Consider the following 19,794-nt stretch of genomic DNA (forward strand, 5'->3'; position numbering starts at 1 on the left):
CCACTGAATTGGCATTGTTAAGACCTTGTCAGCCCTGTAGGCAGAGTAACACACATGCAGACACGACTTCGTGCAGACACATTGTGCATTGGTTGACGCGGCCGGCATTGATCATGGCGGTCCTCACGTGCCTCAGCCTTGATTCCCGATACATGAGCCCATCCTGATCGATGCATTTTCCTTCTCTTCTGATCCCCGGCGTGTCGCGTCGCACCAATTCTGGTCCCATTTACGCTGGTTGCCCTTTTGATTCTGACTGCACCAATCTCACGATTACCAAGAGGGTCTGTCGACAGTCTCAACGGTCCTGCAAGCGAGCTGTCAGATGCCCAGCGACTCGACCGTGATATATCCTGCAGGCTGCAGCCGACACCGTCGTGGTGATCCCTTAAGCGAGATTCCGGCAGATCCCTTTGCAAGACTTCGGCCTGATGGAAGAGTGACTTGCACATGTCGAGTCACTAGCACTCATCTGAGCCTAGCTTCACGCCCTGCACGCTGCACGCAACTTCGCAAAATAGAACGAATGGTTTGCATCCTGGCCCAGTGGAGCCGTTGCTGGGGACTTGGGAGGCTCGTTGCCCCGAGGCTGCGTCGGAACTCGTCTTCCAGAAAAGAGGTAGGACCTGCTTTTGACCTGAAACGCATGTGCCAAAATCTGACGGGTACATACCTAGAGGGGCAGTATTCGAACCCTCACCATAAGCACCACGGGGATTCCGCCGAGTGGCCGCCAGCAATAATTGAAGGCTCGCATTCACAAATGAGACTTCGCCGCTCTAGCTTTCCAAGTCCAAACCGACGGGAAAATGACCATAACGAGCCTCGCTCAACCCGCGTCGCTACAGCTCGCGTCATGATACTGGACCAACTGTTTGTGGTCGAAGTGCGGTACATGTCAACAAGGACCGAGCCACAGCGAACATGAAACGAAGCGCTGAAACGCGCCCTCTAAGCCACACGCTAAACGGAGTCTCCAAGATGATCCCAGCCCCAGTGCGGCTCGGAAATATACCATCAGTCAACCCCGCAAGAGCAAAATGAAGATACCCATCGGCGTTTATGACCACCGCCATGCCTTGAACCCGTTTAGACCGTGCTCGGCAGTAAGAGCCACAGGTCGGAATGAGTTCAATCTTAGGAATTCCATTTAGAAAAGTACGATGTTCCTGTCGGGTTGCGGAGATCTTCAGGAACCTAAGCCACCCAGGGAACCGGGTGTGAAACACATGCATGCTGCAGGACTCCTTGTTCCCACTCGACCGCTGTCACACGGGTATGCCAATAATGCATCTGAAATTGTGTCAAAGATATCATTGGCGTGAGAGTCCCAAGGCCACCTTGTCGCGTCCGCACCTATGCACACGAGTACGGTTGCAGGTCCGGCCTCAAGGGTCGAAAACTGGAGCCAAAACAACAAGTGGACGCCTTGATTCGAACTATTTGCATGACACGGAGATTGTAATCCCAATAATGAGGTGGAAAGACCAAAAACCAAACAGTCTCACAAGACGTGCTTTCAATACAGAGAGGGGGGGGGTGTCTGGGAAGCAAACGTGGCTTCAGCAACCATATGACAGGTCAGGCGTGGGGACTTGAAATGCATCTGTCTCTGACACAGGCACATCACGTACATTTCGCCAGCTGGAAGCTCACCAGATCGTTGGGTCGATGTTACCACTGTTGCCATCCGACTGGCTGACGAGGCTCGGCTCGATGACGCCTCTAGATCGAGGAACGTACTCGTACACGGCCAACAGGTCACTGTCGGGATAGAGTCGAACAATGCCCTTGACTTGTTCCATCGACGTAGTCGGACAACTGCCTTTGGGTATAAACTCGCCATTGGGACGATTTCCAAGGCAAAGGAAAGCATTCCAGAACGGTACTACAGTGTATACACTGTGATTCTGTTCGGAACCCTCCGACCACTATGTACCTAGGAAACGCGTCTCGCGATAGGACACGAGAGCTTTTCACGCGCTTGCGAGATCACATTTCGTGTCGTCAATCAGGACATCCATCACACTTTGGGTTTTGATCAAAGGATTTTCTGACCGGAGGAATCGTGTGCACACAGCGGCGGTGCAATCCGAGCATTGCTCGAATCCTCGACGACGGTGCCATCCGTCAAACGGCGGTTGTACAGCTGACCACTGGTCTTGTGTGACACCAACACATCCCCCGAGTCCAACTTGATGGGGCTTCGGTGGTAATCTCTCGAGGATCAATCAGCGGCGTTGAAGAGTGTGCCCCCGACACTTTTATAAAGCCAATTGATATACATATCCGAGTACCAGCCCAGCTGAAACCGAGCACTTTTGGACTTGTCGACTTGGCCATTAGCTGCTTCTAGAGCATCGTCTGGGCCTTCTTTTTCACCTGCGCGGCATCCCAGGGCCACGACGGGGCAACCAATCCTGGAGCCTAGGATCAGCTGTGGTGCGGACGGTTTGGAAGTCTGAGCTCCAACCAGGTGTCATGCTCCCCCTGCTTGATGTTCCTCGGGCGCCACACTCTAAATCTCGCCTGGCGCAGCGGCAGGTGGATGCCAGTGGCAGGCTAAGATGCAAGCCTTGTCAGACCAGTGGCTAGTCCAGCTCCCTTGCGCTTGATGAGAACGCCCCCTCGGCCTTTAGCGAACCCCTTGCAAAGGTCCTGGAACAGATCCACTGGCGGGGACGTCATGCCCATTCAGACGCGTTCTTTTCGCCTGGTTTTTGCCCATGGGTCATCAATCCTGACGCTTGTGAGGGTGTCATCATTCCCAGCATCCATGAACCTTGGGCACCGTCGCCAATGCCTGCTTGGAAGTGACAGCTTGATTGTCTGAAGCCCTACCTTTACCTACAGCAGCGAACAGATCGGGCGGGAACTACTTGCTCAAGCTCGAACCCGACGCCCAGAAGATGGACCTCCCTTGACCTCCAACAGGCTGGCCTCTTCGAAATGGGACCCTTTTGGCATTCGCCCCCAGGCCGCGGGTGGGCATGTCTGTCCTCCTGTGGCGCTGCCCACTTCAAAAGACTTTTTTTTCTCTCTTTTGACACCCGGCAGGAAACGCCTTGCCTTGCTCTACTGGATCTTGGGTGGGAAAAAAAAACGACATCACCGGCCGCGTTGGGAGGAGTTGACTTTGACGTACCAGGAACGAGCGACCCATCGATTACTGCCATGCGGTATCTGCGCCATTCCCCATCCAAGTCTCCTTGGTTAAAGTGTTTATTATTGATTTGAGTCGTGCGCACTTTCGCCTGCCACGGCAGCTGCACCACTTCAGGCCTCTTTTTTGTATACATTGCGTTTCCTCCACTATTCCAAGGTACCTGGGTCTTCTTCTTTTTCTTATGCTACCGAACGCTCCTTTACTATTTCTTTCGTACGATCCTTTGCTCCATGTACTTGCGTTCGTGTCTTGACCTCTCGATTCATTCCGTCTATCCACCCTTCTGACGCCACTAAACCTCCCCCCCCCCACTATCCTTTGGATCAACTCGACGTTGTTTTTCTTTGCCTGTTGATACGGAGGGCGCATATCCTGAGACCATTCGCGACGTACGTCTATATGTGCGGCGGAAGTCGCCGAGGATTCATTTGTGTTTGACCCCAACGACTTGCGCCCGGAACATTCGACTCTCGAGCACGAACAGGATAGCGATTGACTATCCAACCACGGGCGCTGCATCCGCCGGTCCATCCCACAGTATCTGGAGCAGGCGGTAATCCGAAACCATTTTCGCACTTTGTTGTCGGATTCGTGGTTGGCTCTGCGCAGCTATAGAGGTGGTGTCAACTCTTTACTTTCCCAAATCTTATACTTCTCTCTGTCCCGAACTTTCCGACCCACGAAACCCGGACACACAGAGTCTTCTGCCGATATTCCGATATCGACCTCCTGCCTCTTTCCGCCTCTCAGTGGTTGTATGAGGGAACGAACTCAGGCGAGGGGGAAAGGAGAGGCATCCGAGGTCAAGGAGGAGGCTGTCCTTCCAGGTCCGTCATATCAATTCGGGGGCATACGATTCTCAGAAGGCGCGGGACTGTTGCTGTCAACCTGGCGTCGACAGGCGAGTCCGTCTTCCTTAAATGGACGGCAGTGACCGTCGGCGCACCCAGTATGGACCACCATACCAGTCACAGGCGCCATCGCGCCCTCTGCCAGGAGAAGCCATGGGCCCACCTTCGGGCGACAGGTTTGCGCAGCCAGCCACGCCAGCGAGGACAGATATTGGCAGATCTTCGATGACGCGCCCGTATCTTTCCGGCTACACTGGCTACGGGTACCAAGACCCGCAGTATGGCAGCACCCATCTGCAGAGCAGCAGCCCGATGCAAGGGGTGGAGATGCAATACTCACCTGCGTATCTGTCGCAGGCCTCCAGACAGCAACAGGTCCAAGCCTCTCCCTCACAGCAACAGCACCAGCCTTTTGCGCAGTATGCGCCCTCGGCCATGCTTCCGCCGGTAGCACCACAAGCGCTCTACGAAAGCATTCCGTTCCAGCAGCGACAAACGGCAATCGAGGTGATGACTAGTCAATTTGCAATTCCCCAATACATGCAGCAGAGCGAACACGCGGGAGCAACCCTCGGTTCTGGTCCCGCTCAATACTTGACTTCTCAAGCGGAGCAGAGTAGCTTCGGTCATGTGGCTGCACCTCGACCATCTATGCCTCAATCTTATGCCACTGGGCATGTCGATTTTCCGGTGATGGAGCAACAGGAGGCAGACGCACCGGCTGTGCTGAGCGGCGTTCAAACGGCCCTTGAAGAGAGTCTGAGGGACTACCATCAGCAGCTGCGGGCCACTTTCGACGCGATCATTGCGGGCCGAGTAACGGCAGCTAGCGAGAAACTGCTCGCTCTCACTCGGTGGCTCGTCAGCTCTGTGGCTGCTTTGGGTAAGTGGAATCCCTTGATGAGTGAGATGCGCAAGCAAATCTAATTGTTCTCCAGGTTTGCACCATGACGACGAGACCAGGCATGCAGAGCGCGTCGACTTCTGGCGAGAGTTGAACTTATGCTGGGAGGCTTTGGGACAAAAACAAAGAGAAATCACAGAAGAGGCCGCGAGAAGCAAGAGACCACCCGTGGACATGCTCTCGGCCAGCAGCATAACCAGTCTCATGGACGACTTGGTGGGCATGTGCGATCAACTCGAGCAATACGGCCTCGTGGACTTTGAAATGGGCATCTGGGAAGAGCAGATTGTCCACATCTTCACAGTCTGCCTCGACCTTCTGCCTCATGGCGGACTCAAACGACGAGCCAGCGAGAGCCCCGGCTGAGACCAAAGTTCAATACCACCATCCTGATTCTCTACCGCCACGACTCTACGACACATTACGAACTGGAAACCCTTTTCCTTTGTGGGCAACGGCCTTTCATTCACCTGATGAATTATACCTCGTTCTTTCTTCATGATACATGAATTTGTACGACCAGGACGTTTTTTCGACTTGCATGATGTACGACTACGAATTGTGAGAACCGGTAATCCTGGCTCACAGCAAAAAAGGCCTTTGAAGGGGTGGGGGAAGGAAAAAAAGCACGGAAACAGGCAGGCGGAATTCTACTTTTTTTTTGTTTTATTGGCCCCTTTTGGATCTGATCTTGTTTTACATGGCTCGATGCTTGATGTTCGATGCTTGTAAAGGAGGAAGTCTTTTGTACCATAGCTACCGTCGGGTTGGTCGGTAACTTTTTTCGGGCTTTCTCGAACGAGAACCGCAGATTCTGAAGCATTGCAAGGCTCCTGATTGTTGCTTCGGAGGCAGTTCCCTGTGGTTTGTTTCGCAGTCATAGGTGGACACTGCGTGGTGCAATTGAGTGACGGTCCAGCCATTTGAGGACCAGTATACCAGTCTATCTATCGCACCCTTGCTTTTTGAAACAACAGCCTCACTCTGACCACTCACTGAACCTTGTCCTTTTGCATTGTCATCGACTCAGGGGTTGATCTAGCCTCACGTTTACCCTGGATAATGTGTGGCTGTGGTATCTGTCCAAGACCCAATGAGAAGACCGAGACAGGGAAGTGCTCTCAAGAAAGATATAGAGAGCACACCTCTCCACCACTCGTGATGCGGTGGCAAAGAACCGGACCGACTTTCACAGGTTCTCCCTCTTCCTCACCACTTGCTACGGTTTTCTACTCTCTGAGAAAATTGCTGCTTTAGGGGCCAATCAAGGTCGCAAAAAAGTCGTCAATGTGGGACTCGTTCCAAGAACGCACCTACGAACCAACAACTGTCTTCCCAGCGAGGATTCATCGACCAGCGTTTGTCCTGTAAAATGCCTGCCTGCAACCCTCGCCTGCGTCCTCCGCCATGCCACGTCAGAAAACATCAAGCACACAATTCAACTTGATTTGGATGCTGGATGAAGAGGGAGAGAGGGAGAGAGGGAGAAGAGGAGGAAGCTCAAGAGTTGGTGTTGTTGTTGTTGCGAAACAAGCCTCACTTTTCCCCCTTTAGTCTCAGCCACTTCTCAGAGGGCTAGGCTACTGGCTACCTACCTCACACCATCCAGCCATGTTGGAGAGAAAATCCGCTTGGACAGCCGACATATCACGTCTCCTTCTGACATGGGGGTAGAAAACAGAGCCAACGAGGTCATGTATGTATGTATTTCCGCGTCGCTTCCACAACCAGGCAAACGTCAGGCGTCCAATTACGTTCCGGTCGAGTCCATATACGAGGATCACGGTAGGAAAGATGTTGATGATGACGGGCGACTTCGCGCCCCAAGAGACATCGATCGACCTGAGGTGCAACAACGAGGAAAAAGAGGCGTTCGACACCTCCACCGCCAGCCATGTCTGCGCCGCGAACAACACCAACTCGCGTCATCGTCATTGGCGCTGGCATCGCCGGCCTCGTCGCCGCAAAGACTTATTTACAAGTCTGCAAGCGTCTCGGGCGACCGCTCGAATTGATCGTGTTCGACGAGGCAGGGGACCCAGGTGGCGTGTGGACGACGGAGCGCCAGTACCCGGGCTTGATGGTGCAGGCTCCCAATGGATACTACGAGCTCTCGGACCTGTCGATGGTAGATGACGACTACCCGTGGCACTCGCTGGTTCCGGCAGCCCGAGAACAGGCGTATCTGGAAGCCTACGCCCGCAGGTTCGACGTTTACGACAAGATCCGCTTCGGCACGACTGTCGTCAAAGTCACTAGGCGGGAAGCGCCCTCTCAGCCACCTGGATGGCTCGTCGAGACCGCGATCGGAGAGGTCCTCGAGTGTGACAAGCTCGTCGTTGCGTCGGGTCTTTACTCCAAGCCCCGACCGATCCCGGTGCCAGTCTCGTCTTACACGGGCACGACCGTCCACTCGCGCGACCTGGGCCGCGTGCACGTGCGCATCTGCGCGGACCCCACTGTCAAAGATGTCGTCGTGGTCGGCGCCTGCAAGTCGGCCGTGGAGGCATGCTCGGTCTTCCTCGCCCGCCACAAGCGGGTGCACTGGCTCATTCGCCCTTCAGACCAGGGCGCGCCGCTGATCATCTCCCACCCGGACGCAAAGCCCAACCCCCTGGCGGTCGCGCTGACCCGGTTCTTCCCCGTCTTCACCCCATCCATTTGGAGCACCAGCGGCTTCTGGTACGGCTTTCTGCACTCGGGACGCTGGGTGCTCGGCACCTGGCTCGTGCAGGCCTTCTTCGGCCTCATGAGCTGGGCCATCATGAGGGAAATCCACTACGGGCGGAGCCAGAACTCGCGCAAGATCCAGCCCAAGCAAAAGTCCCTGTTCTTCTACACCACCTACCTCAGCCTGGTGGTCGAGGGCCACCCGTTCCTCGACGCCCTGCACGAGGACAACCCGAACAAACTCACCGTCTATCGCGCCACACCCCTGAAATGCGAAGGTAGAGAAATCCTCGTGGATGAGGAGGGCAAGGGGCAGAGGCGCCTCCCGGCTGACGCAATCATATGGAGCATCGGCTGGGATCTGGGCCTGGACTTCTTCGAGCCAGAGGAAGCAGCAGAGATTGGGCTCCCTGTGCCCTTGAGCAGCAATAGCAGCAGCCACAGCAGCACCACGAGGACCAAAGACCCAGATTTGTTAGCGTCCAGTCATGGTGGTGGTGGTGGTGGTGATGATGCTCGCAAACCAGCTCCCGCTACACCAGCAGACGCGGCCCTCCCACCCCTCGAATTCTACGACGACAAGATCCGGAACCTCTTCCCAGCGACGTTGAACCGACCCCCGGCTCAACCGCAAGATCCGACCCGGGTGCTCTCACACACGCGATGGGGTTTGTATCGCTTCATCATCCCGTCCAGGCACTTTGCGCGCGACGACCGCACCCTGGCGTTCGCAGGCTTCATCTCGTCCGCGCAGACGGCCACGACATCCGAGATCGGCGCGCTCTGGGCCGTGGCGTGGCTCGAAGACCTGTTTGCGCACCGGCCCATGCCCCTCGTCGACAGGGCCGATGTTGACCGATTCAACACCTTGACGCCACTGCCACCGCCGTCCTCGAAGAGACCGAAGCTTGGACGACGACAACAGCACGACGAAGACCTCCTTCACCGTCTCGCCGACGCCGAGATCCGCTTCACCCAGGCTTTCCAGGAACGGCGCTACGGGCTCCGCGGCGCCAGGGCGCCAGAACTACTCCTCGAGGCCCGCAGCTACATTGACTTGCTGTGCCGCGACCTGGGGGTCGAGGTGCACCGCAAACGGTTCCGCATGCGCGAGCGAAACACCCGCGGGGTCTTGCCGACGACGACGACGACGACGACGACGTCGCGGGAGACGGGCTCTAGCTCGAGCTCGAGCTCGGGCCTGGGCCTGTCGGGCCTTCAGGGCTTGTGGGACGCAGCCAAGGACTGGTTCAGGGAGTATTTCGAGCCGTACCTCGCCGAGGATTTCAGGGGTGTCGTCGACGAGTTTTTGAGGAATAACCTTGAAGAAGAGAGGGTCGGCGCGCAGGGGAGAGAGAGAGAGAGAGAGAGAGAGAGAGAGAGAGACATAGATGGACAGACAGATGAAACCACGACATTACCAAACCCAAGGATGGATGGATAGGGTGAACGAAGTATCAGGGTATCTATCTATATATATCCCTTTCTTTCAATTCTGTTGTTACGTCCGTTGACAACAAGAGAGAAAGGATCCACGAAGAGGAGTAATAACCAAGCTGCAATCTTTCTTTCACATCCATCGAGTAGCTGTAGCTGTACATGTTGATATCAAGACAGAGTCACCTTTTAAGCAAAACCCCGTTTCCCTCGGACTGACATTGTCTTGTGGGAGCTGTAAACAATACAAAACCGACCGACCAACACTTTGTTCGCCGCCGCTATCGCAAGATACGTCTCTTTTTCGGACCCGCTCTTACATTCCAGTTCCATTGCCCATGCTCATGGGGACTTTTGGAAAAAGACATCTCAAACGCCTTGCTGAAACCCTCGCTAAAATGCCCCCCAATCCTGTGATACGTGCCCACGATGGGCCTGGAATATGTCCAATATGCACAAAGCACGACATGAGTATGACAAAAGAAAGAACGAGTTTCCCTTTCGGGCGTCTCCAATGGCGCCATGACACTTCCCCTTCCCTGGTCCGCTCTTTCGTAAAGTCGCAGTCGAGTCATCAATGGGTCTTGCTCGTTGCACCAATAGTTGCACTCTGCGGCGGTGCAATCGCAGGCCCATTCCCCTGTGTCTCGGGTCGAGGACCTTGACTCTCCCCATCCTCCGCGACGACTCTCACCTGGGGATCGGGAATCTGGATGTCCAGATTCATGTACCCGGTCCTCCTCAGCGGGATAATCTTCACACCATCTCGCACGCCGACCGTGTGATTCCAATCCTCCAACCACTCTTCCAACCCCTTTAAAGCGCCTTTTATTCCCCAGGGTCGAAAATCTTCCCAGAGCCAACCTGTTAATACACCCATGATGCCGTCAAACCAGTTCCACGCAGAGAAAGGGTCGTACGCTTGACAGAGAGTTTGATTGATGTGTTCTATTACATATCGGAATTCTTGTTCTTGCATTAGAGGGTCGAGGATTTCGGGATATATATTCGAGAATGTAGGGGCGAGGTCGCCCACCACCATCCAGTCGCGACGGATACGAATTATGCGTGTGGCGGTGTACTCAGGGGAGTGTACTGGAACGTGTGGATTCAGATGTGGGAAACAAGGGTGGGAAGGACCCCAAGCGAGCTCCTCGGCGACGTCGCTGTCTTCATCTCCGTTCGGTATACCCCGTTCAACATCTTCTAGAGATGCCGTGTTTGGAGGATGGCCGCTATCTGTGTAGGCTCTCCCGCCAAATGCAGATGAGTGTATTGAGGCAGCGGATTGTGCTCGTCTCAGTGACTTGTGGGAGGTGATGCGCCGAGGAGGCTGTAAGGGCTGGTCGAGAGGATTGACACCATAGCTCTGTCCCAACACAGAGGATGCTTGCTGCGTCGCAGTCCCGTTGTCTCCATTGAATTTGGACACAGGTACTGTGTGTGCCCGTTCAGGCGGTTTGAGGCCACTGGGATCTTGTTTTTCCAGGTCCACCATCAGTCCGGCGGTACCTTGTGAAGGAGGCTCGGGAAAGAAAGTGCTACCGCGCTGTTGATTAGAAGGCAGACCGATACTAGTTCTGTCACCGGTTGGAGTCAGATGAGGACTGTGCTCGACGATGGGGTCTGTGGGAGAGTGTTGACGTGAGCGACGTTGTTCGGGAAGGCTGAGGAGAGTATGGACGTCGCCGGTACCGCGAACACCGGCACCCACGTCGGTGGAAAGCTGGGGTCGTTGAGGCTGGACTCGCACTGGAGTAGGACGAGGGACGTAGTTGATGGGATTGAGGACACGAGAAGTAGCAGAGCGCTCGTCGGCCGGAATGGTTCTTTTTTGGCCTTGACGCGGCAGTAATACTTCGAGGAAGGATCTTCTGTATGGACTAGGAGCTTGTGAAGGTGCAGGCGGAAGGGGAAGCGGCTTCTGTTGGTACAGGAGGTAGTCGGCAGGAGGTGCAGGCTGGGTGGAGGATGAGGTCAAAGATCGCGGGTCTGAAAATGGAGCATGGGAATGATGAATCTCTGCGGTTAGTCCATCTGCATCTCTGACAGGTTGTTTTTCAAGCGCCCGCGGTGATAAATGGCCGTGGTCCAAGAATGCAGGCTCCGTGGTGTCGGTATTGATGGTGGATAGTGCAGCAGCAGCAGTAGTTGCAGCGACTTGGGCGCAGGCGTGGATGGGCAGTGGAAAGGGGTGAGGGTCGGTCGTGTCGGGCGTGTCGGGCGTGTCGGACGTGCTTCTGGTAGGGGGAGTTCCGGTGCTGATGCTGCCTGCGGTTGGTGGGCGCTTGCTGAGAGAAGGAGCCCTAGAATTTCTGCTGGGCTTCGATTCTGCAGGAACACGGTGCCGCTGCTGCTGCTACTACCACTGCTGCTTTGGACACTCAACCGCCTGCGCAGCATTCTGCGCTCTCGACGTGGACGCTGGGTGAATCGACAATACAACTCATAAAACCAAGTCTTCAAAATAGTGAGTTCTCGAGGAAGAGGACGTCAGGACAGAGACAAAAGGGAATAATCTTTCCTCTTGGTCCCCTACGCAGGCTGACTCGAGGCTATTCCGTATCCTTTCGTCCTATTATATGGACCTTTGTGCCACCATGCCTCCCGGGTTCAGTTTCCCTCACTTTCCAGAGCTGGTTTGACGAAGTTTGAGCCACTTCGCACCACCCAGCACCATCTGGCCCAAGCGATCCCGCCCTCTCCCCCTACCTTCTATTGATCGCTAACGAGCATCCCACGTCGGGATGTCCTTTCCGCCTCTCCCAATTCGTATAAATGACTTGCGAGGATTGGGAAATCCCTACAACTACAACTCAAAGAGGCTTTAGCTTGAGAAAAAGGCATGGGTTCGCAGATCATGGTGCCCAATTCGCTCCGAAATACTCGTCGCCTGCGCCCCGTAATGTGGCCCACGGGGCTAGACGGCCTTTGCTCCCCTGGGGCGGCTTGCTAGGGCTAATAAACTTTCACAACGGGTGATAGGCAATTGGGCATCACTTTGGGGAGGAAAAAGGGGAACGATTATCGAGCAACGACCTGAGCACCCCAATGTCACCCGCTGGCGTGCCTCCCTTCCCTCTTCAAACCGTGTGTTCGACATGAAATCAAGGACTGAGGCCATCGTTCGGAAGGCTCTGTTTCCGGCCGTTCATTGATACATGTATGTGTCAGGTCCGCCACAAGCAGTTTTAGATATCTCTCGAGAAGCAACTCAGACTGACAAATTGGTGCCTTCTTATGTCATAACTTTCATGTCGTTAAAGGGGGTTGATCCTGCGCAAATCCCTACTTGGGACGAAATACTTGTAGGGCAATCCCTAAGAAGCAGGGCTAGCCGCTCGCTGATAATACTTCGATCCTCTCCGGTACCGTTGGGCCACTAGCTTCTTTTCTCTCCCAACCTGGTCATTGGCTGCCCTGTGTAAGCGGGTCAACGCTGCATGAACCGCTGCTCTTGTGCTCGAAAAAAAAAGCAGACCGCCAGTGATTTCGCTTCTGGAAGCTGATGGACTGACTCTCTTAGCTTTGCCGAAGCAAATCGGCGAAATTCTCAGCTGGAATATCCCTGTCCCTGTTCTACCAGCGTCAAAGCGAGATAATGTTCACAAGGCTTGCAATTCCCGCGCCCAAGATTAACATCCATTCCGAAGGTGGATTAAATGGGCATACGTCATTCGACGACTGCGACGGGGAAGCTGTCGAGCCTGTAGAAGTGCCAGAACTGGCCGAAAGCTCTTGGGTCGAAGTGCTTGCACTACCTGTCGACAGCAGTGTCCCGGTAGCACCTGAGGGCGTGGGAGTTGTTGCGGGAGGCATGGTCGATTGGCTTGGTATCGCCACGGTGCTGAACAAAGGATCGGATGTCGAAATAGAAACAGTAGCCTCAGGCCCAATCTATTGTTCAAGACAGGTAAGTGCCACTGCTTCTCGAATTTGACAAAGTCTACAAGTAAACCGATAGATCTTCGCTCTCAAAAAGAGATGCCGGAGATGAAGTGAAGACGGAAGACTCACAGTCACAGGCACACTAAATATGGCGCATATCTCAGCAATTGCAGAATACGTAACTGCAAGTGGTCAGTATCCGGCTGATAGCAGCATTGAAACACCAGTACGGGGGTACAGACTTTCTTGATCCGTAGCGTTGCAAGAAGCCACGGTACAGTTGTTAAGCCTCTCAATGTACATGTTGTTGGCACACAGGCACGACCATTCGCTGTTCACTGTCGTTAGCCACGACCCCGTGAGTCGACCACTACCTGCACATGGCACGGAATTCCGTGCACATAACATACCTTCGCTGACAGTTCGTACCATTGACATTCGCGACACAAGCGAGCTGTTATTTAAGGGGGACATCTTAGCGAATGGAACCCTAAGCCCCAACAACACTTGGTTCACTTACAGCGCATGCATCAACATCATCCTGAGCCCAGGCTCTGTGGGCGTAACAAATACACCACAAGGCAAGAAGCTGGGGAAGGGTGTTGACGGTCTTCATGGCTGGCGACGATGTGCGATGAGGACGTTTTTTATCTCTCGGATCCCAGAAAGAGTCGGATTATAGGGCGAGTCTAATGAACAGCTGGGTTGGAAATTCTTGATCATACCAAGCCAGAAAGAAGTTGACTTGGGTGGTAGGTAGCACGGTGGCTAGTGGTTCGAGATATTCAATGTGGCAGGAGCAGGTGACCTGAAGATATCAGGCAGCGACCATTCTCGCCCCCACGAATTGCAGTTGCATTCGCATTCAGCTTGCTGCCTCGTAGATACAACCAGTGCCTGGCTCGCACTCTGAACTCACCAAGCGCATCTCATGGTGTTTGATGTGACTTGGACTACCAAGATTTTGCTCCAGCGATCAAGGATGACGTACTGGGAACTTGATGGGCGAGTGAAATTCTTGGCAGCCTCGTAACGACATTCGAAGCTCACGTGGTGTGACAAGGGAAATCGAAGTCATGGAATAAATGCTTAGGAGCACAATGTTTTCATTCTCGTGTCGGTCACAGTGATATGGACTAACTTTGAAACTCCCCAGTAACAATACAATCCATCATGAATGCCTATAATAATGGTAATAGTCATTAATCTCGTGTCCCTGACCGTCCCAGTGTAACATTTTCTCCGTGTCCAAATGCAGTGGGTGTCAGAAATATTCTGGTGGCCCATGTCAAGAATGCAACTCTTCCAGAAGTGCAATTACAGAGCAATCATGGTGGCAAAGATAGCCGCCACGAGAGCGCCGCAAGCGCTGAGACCTCGAAGAGAAGGAGCGGCATTGCCCGAGTCAGAGGCGCTGGTAGCAGCAGCCACGGCTTGGATACCAAAGGTTGTGCCAGTGATGACTTGAGTCGAGCCGCCAGTCGTGACGGTCGTGGTGATGGTCGCAGGAATAGGGCTGTTGGTGGTGGTGCTGCAGCCGGACCAGGTACCGGTCCACGACGAGAAAGGACCCCAGCCAGCAGTCCAGGTGGTCCATTGATCGCAGTTGACACCGCTGGCTTTAGTGCCCCAGGGGCCAAAGCCACCGGGTCCGAAACCAGGACCACCTCCACGACCTCCCCAGGAGCCTGGGCCACCCCATGGACCTTGGCCACCCCATCCACTGGGAGCAGAGGGCAAGCCAGTGGAACAAGCAGAGATCCAGCTTGACCACTGATCCGAGTTCCAACCACCACCGGGACCGAAACCGGGGCCGGCGGTGATCTGAGAAGGCCAGGCCGAACCGCCAGAGGTAGCACTAAATGTTGCTTGCTGAGAGTTGGTGACTGTAACGCCTGCGTTGGCGCAAAGCTGTGCAACAGCGCCATAGATAGCTATATTCAGGTGTCAGCTCGATGAACTTTATTTCCTGGCTCTTATTGTGGTGATAGGCAACTCACCCTCTTGATCGGTGGTGTTCGTGCAGGATGTTGCAACACAGGTGTTCAACTGAGCGATGGCGGTTTGATTGGAGCAGAGGCAGTCCCAGCCGCTGGAGGCGTCACAGGATGTGCCATCCCAGCTTCCCATGCAGTCAGACCACTGCAGATTTGTTAGAATCAAGACCCTTTAACAAGAGACCATGTGCGCAGGACATACCGAGCAGGATGGGAGCCATGCGAGAGCGGAGGTGGTGAACAGGGCTGCCGCCAAGGGCACGGCGGATGCGAAAGACTTCATACTGGATGAGAATGGATATCTGATATGCGTGTACTAAGTAGTGGTGATAAATGAGTACAAAGTATGATCGACTGAGAATGTCGGTCGAGGACTGACTTATGTTGAGGAGGATAAAGACGGGCTTGTCTGTTGTGGCAGGGGCGCTGAAAGAGTGCAACAGCAATGCAAGGTGGCAGGGAAGGAGCAAGATATAGGGATCTCGTAGGGCGCAACGAGCCTCAGGCGAGCCATGCGTTTGTTGTCTGTCACCTTATTACTCGAGGGACGGCCTCTGGATTATCGCAGGGTTGGGGGGGAACAGGGGTGGAGCGCACAGCCTTACCGCATGGCTGGAAGCGGTTTCTTGGAAGTCCGAACTTAGCATCATTATACGGGGATTCAGTGGCTGGTAAGGGAGACTGCTAGCTATTGACAGTTAGAGTCCTCTTAGTGCAAGGAACGGAGGTCGGAGACAAGGACGCGTCATGCAAGCCATGGCCGGGAAATTTTGATTCTTTAGGGCCTTTTCAGGCCTGTTGGAGCCTAGCGCAGGCACATTCAATTGCTTTCAGGCTTGCCAGGCTTGCCTAGGGCCTGGCAGGCTCGCACGGCCTCCAGAGTCGGCTACATCAATTGGCTTGGCTCATCCATCCCTCCATCCCTCTATCTGGCCTCGGGGCCAAGGTACCTCGTACACGCCCCCGTGACGCCCAATCAGGGCTAAACTCAATGCTCAAAGGTCCGGTTTTTAAAAGGTCCATCTTGATTCGTGTCTATTTTTGCGGACCTGGGGAAAGTCCCAGGTCAACGGTCCTTCATCTGCACCTCAGCCTCAAACCCCTCAGGCCTCGCCGCCATCACAGCCCTGGTTCTGAGGCCTCGAAATACGGCACATTCAAAATTCCATTCAAGCGAGAGGGGCACTGGGCCTCGTATGTTGCTCGTCCGTAGACTCTGGGCAATCTCCAGCTTCAACCGACAGTCTGTGTCTGCCCGACTGACATGCCAATAGCACTGACGCGTCACGCTGCTTGTGCTACCGCAACCTCCCCGAACTATCACTTAGCAACATACTCGTAGCCCGGAGAGCAGTCAAATCAACCAAAGGGGTTCAGAGTGATTGACGTCGGCTTTCCTCGAAGGGGACAAATCAGTAGGTGATGACGTGGAAAGCTGGAAAGAAAGAATTGACCTCCCCTTACTCAGATCGGACAATCGGTGGCTGGGCCCCGACTTCCGAGTAACCGTCGAGCCCCTCTCGAAGGGGCAACGCTGAATGCCCGCAGCACTGGAGCGAAGATTGGCGGATTTGGAGCTTGGCTGGGCTCGGTACAAGCCTGCCAAGCAATACATCGTAGTCCTTATTCTCATTCAAGAGTCAAGTGTGGGTCTCCGCCCGTGTCGGTCTGGAAGTGCCAAGATGGCATCTGGGACGTCTTTTCTCAGCACACCGCTGGTGCCGCCGCCCCTTGCCGTCCCGTCAATTAATTGCTCGTCCTTCATGCTGGAACCTCAAACAGCTCCGGCTTCATATTTATCTTGCACAGTTTGGCCAAACACCCGCTCAGTTGCAGAAAAGATTGGACCCCCTCGAGAATGCGCATGTGCGTGAATCCAATTTCTTTGATGAATTCGAGTTTCGAATGCTCCGAGAGTGTGGGGATGGTCTTTGTGACGCGGAACATAGTGCTTATGATGTCGTGTGAGGAGTATCCCAGATCCCTTTTTTAGGGTTGCCCCATGCCGGTTAGTTGTGACTTTCCACATTGTCGGACATGAGCCCGCAATGATCAGAAATGTATGACATACCATAATTCCTTCAACGAGTCAACTGCGCTGTCGATCTTGCCCTCCCAGCATGCCTTGATCATTGCTTGGACTTTTACGGGGTGCGGACTGTCGACGACTCGGAAGACGTTGTCCCCACTGACGAAGCCGAATCCTGCCCACGTACTCTGCAGGTTATTAATCGCCTGTCGCATGTCTCCTTCTGCGCTGAACACGAGAGCAGCCAGGCCATCTTCGGAGTATTCCACCTTTTCTGCCTCGACTATTTGCATCAGGCGCTTCACCACTTGCGCGTCCGTCAGACGGGAAAACCGCAGGATTGCACATCTCGATTGCAGAGGTTCGATGATCTTGTTCGATTGGTTGCAGGCAAATGCAAAGCGGGTGGTGTTCGAATAGATTTCCATGGTTCGTCGCAGCGCCTGTTGTGCCCCAGGTGTCATGCTACACTCCCAAGTTAGACTCGCGTAAACATGCGGCAGGCACCTCCATACCTGTCGGCTTCATCAAGAATAACCAATTTGTGCCGCCCAGGTGGCAACGTCACCTTCTTTTGCGCAAATCCTTTGATTCTATTCCGGACGACATCGATACCTCTTTCATCGCTCGCATTCAACTCCAGCACGGCCTCTTTGTATGCGTCGCCCAGAAGTGTCCGCGCAAGACACAAGACGGATGTGGTCTTCCCAATTCCCGGCATGCCAGAGATGATGACATGCGGCATGTTTCCATCTTTTGCAATAATCTTGAGTCGTTCGATGATCTCTGTGTTCCCAACAACGTCGTCGAGATAGACAGGTCGGTATTTTTCTACCCTTCAAGTCGGTCAATCCTGCTCTGCGGATTTTTGGGTCAGAATGGCTTACCATGGCAGTTCGTAATCTGGTGTTGCACCACTGCCAGCAGCATTGAGAGCTTTTCTCGCTGCCGCAGAAGATGATTCAGCTTGACCCGACATTGTTATGACTTGACAATACTGTGTTTTTGTTGCTGTGCGGGTTATTGGATTATGAAAACAGCACGCAGCGTAGTTTCTCATAAGGATGCCAGGCGCGTCAAGCGGGACGCGTTAAGTGCTGCTTAGGCTTGGCGGGGCCACCATCTTGATTCGTCTGGGCTTCCGCAGCTCTACAGCCGCCAGTCATTCCCCTACAAGTTCCGAGTACTGAGAATCGAGTTCCTCATAGGCAAGTGAATTTCACGGCACAAGCGAAGCTCTGCAGCCTTGGTGAGCTGCAGGGAAAGGGCATACATTCACGAGAATAATCCATCTTTTTCCTGTTGCTGTTCGAAATGAGATCGCTCCTCTAGCGAATGCACCTTTTATCTCGGACTACATCTGCCGAAGTCTGAAAACGTCATTACCAAGCAAAGCTTTGGGGCTCTGGGACGACAGGTTCGTGGTTAATCCAGAAATTTCGAGCCATCGTGTGGTTCTCGAGTGGTTGTGGAGAACTTTCCAGGTCATCAATTCTCTACAAGTACACTCACTACACTCAATTGTTTGTTAAACTCCACGATAAGCTCATTAGGTTTTCGGGATCGCGTATAAACAGAACACAATGATTGTGCTTACAGGAACTACGGGACATTTGGGGTCCCGAGTTTTGGATACACTGCTACGCCAGAAGTTGATTCCACCATCACAGTTGGTCATTTCGTCAAGCCATCCGGACAAAGTATCCCCTGTTGCCCGTGATGCCGGCATCGAGATCCGCCATGGCGATTTCACGTCTCCTGACTCGTTGGCCGCTTCTTTCAAAGGTGCCGACGCTCTGTTTCTGGTCTCGTTTCCCTCGCCAAGTGTCGACAGATGGCTCCATCATAAGGCTGCAATCGACGCAGCTAAACAGGCTGGTGTAAAGACTGTGATTTATACCAGCTTGATGTTTGGCGGCAAGACCGGCCTAGACAGCATAGCGGGTGTTCAGCAAGCGCATATCAGGACTATCGAATATCTGACACAAAGCGGGCTGCAATATGTTATTGTGAGAGAGGGGATTTATGCAGAAAGCTGGTGGCTCTACGCTGGGTTTCAATCACAAAAATTCAAAAAGGGCGACGCAGGCGAGATCAGATTTGTCATTCCAAACGATGGTCCAGTGGCTTGGGTCACATGGGATGACCTGGGGGAAGCGACTGCAAAGATTCTCCAAAATTATGAGAAGTATCTCGGTCGGACATTGAGCCTGACTGGTCCACGAGCAACCAGCATCAGTGATGTCGCCAAGCTGGTCGAGGAGCACACCGGGCGCAAAGTCAAAGTCGACATCGTGGGCAGAGAGGAAGCCGAACGCTATCACAAGGTTGAGAAGAAAAGTGTGCCCGAGGACAACTTCTGGGTTGTGGAGAGTTGGAGTGGCTGGCATGTAAGTATTTCAGAGCAACGAGCCTGGCTTTCCCGTTCGACCAGATTGGTGCTAACAGCAATTCAGGATGGAATCGCCAAAGGGGAGACAGCGACAGTTGATCCCTTGATCGGTGAAATCCTGGGACGGCCCCCAAGAGGGATTGAAGAGATGGCAAGTTGTTTGTTTACCCCTGAGTAGGCTTTTGTTTCGAGGGTACAGTGTCGGAGGATCCTGGGCGATAGGCATACATGGCATACAAGGTATACAAGGCAGATTTGTCTTTCTACAACTGCTTCCGTGTTGTCCACCGGCGTTCGAGTCATTTATGGACCAGGCTGAGCGGTCTCTCTTTAAATTAACCCAAGCGAGCATGGCAGCCTCCTTCGTCATTGGCGTGTTCACAGCCACAAACAGCCTTGGGAAAACCGGTGAACTGGTCTCCACCAGCCGCAACCCGTGGCTCTCCCGAGGTCATCCGGC

At 53.9% G+C, this 19,794-nt stretch overlaps 6 protein-coding genes across 6 annotated transcripts; 3 read left to right on the forward strand and 3 right to left on the reverse strand.

The window, feature by feature from the left end:
• Nucleotides 1-4,086: 4,086 nt before the first annotated feature.
• Z517_10367 (uncharacterized protein) lies at nucleotides 4,087-5,287 on the forward strand (the record flags this gene model as incomplete). Its single annotated transcript, XM_013423979.1, has 2 exons — nucleotides 4,087-4,900; nucleotides 4,956-5,287. 2 exons carry the CDS (start codon nucleotides 4,087-4,089, stop codon nucleotides 5,285-5,287), a joined length of 1,146 nt encoding a protein of 381 aa, XP_013279433.1.
• A 1,528-nt stretch (nucleotides 5,288-6,815) lies between these two features.
• On the forward strand, nucleotides 6,816-9,035 carry Z517_10368 (uncharacterized protein; the record flags this gene model as incomplete). The annotated part of the gene is made up of 1 exon (XM_013423980.1): nucleotides 6,816-9,035. One exon carries the CDS (start codon nucleotides 6,816-6,818, stop codon nucleotides 9,033-9,035), a length of 2,220 nt encoding a protein of 739 aa, XP_013279434.1.
• A 567-nt stretch (nucleotides 9,036-9,602) lies between these two features.
• Nucleotides 9,603-12,847, reverse strand: Z517_10369 (uncharacterized protein; the record flags this gene model as incomplete). Its single annotated transcript, XM_013423981.1, has 2 exons — nucleotides 9,603-11,315; nucleotides 12,701-12,847. The coding sequence occupies 2 exons, from the start codon at nucleotides 12,845-12,847 to the stop codon at nucleotides 9,603-9,605; spliced, it is 1,860 nt and encodes a 619-aa protein (XP_013279435.1).
• A 1,386-nt stretch (nucleotides 12,848-14,233) lies between these two features.
• Z517_10370 (uncharacterized protein) lies at nucleotides 14,234-15,196 on the reverse strand (the record flags this gene model as incomplete). The annotated part of the gene is made up of 3 exons (XM_013423982.1): nucleotides 14,234-14,850; nucleotides 14,917-15,058; nucleotides 15,116-15,196. The coding sequence occupies 3 exons, from the start codon at nucleotides 15,194-15,196 to the stop codon at nucleotides 14,234-14,236; spliced, it is 840 nt and encodes a 279-aa protein (XP_013279436.1).
• A 1,478-nt stretch (nucleotides 15,197-16,674) lies between these two features.
• Nucleotides 16,675-17,921, reverse strand: Z517_10371 (replication factor C subunit 4; the record flags this gene model as incomplete). Its single annotated transcript, XM_013423983.1, has 4 exons — nucleotides 16,675-16,897; nucleotides 16,985-17,407; nucleotides 17,458-17,778; nucleotides 17,830-17,921. 4 exons carry the CDS (start codon nucleotides 17,919-17,921, stop codon nucleotides 16,675-16,677), a joined length of 1,059 nt encoding a protein of 352 aa, XP_013279437.1.
• Nucleotides 17,922-18,525: 604 nt separating this feature from the next.
• Nucleotides 18,526-19,512, forward strand: Z517_10372 (uncharacterized protein; the record flags this gene model as incomplete). The annotated part of the gene is made up of 2 exons (XM_013423984.1): nucleotides 18,526-19,332; nucleotides 19,399-19,512. 2 exons carry the CDS (start codon nucleotides 18,526-18,528, stop codon nucleotides 19,510-19,512), a joined length of 921 nt encoding a protein of 306 aa, XP_013279438.1.
• Nucleotides 19,513-19,794: the final 282 nt, after the last annotated feature.

This window comes from Fonsecaea pedrosoi (genome assembly GCF_000835455.1).
Source record: "Fonsecaea pedrosoi CBS 271.37 unplaced genomic scaffold supercont1.7, whole genome shotgun sequence".
NCBI classification, from domain to species: Eukaryota; Fungi; Ascomycota; class Eurotiomycetes; order Chaetothyriales; family Herpotrichiellaceae; genus Fonsecaea; species Fonsecaea pedrosoi.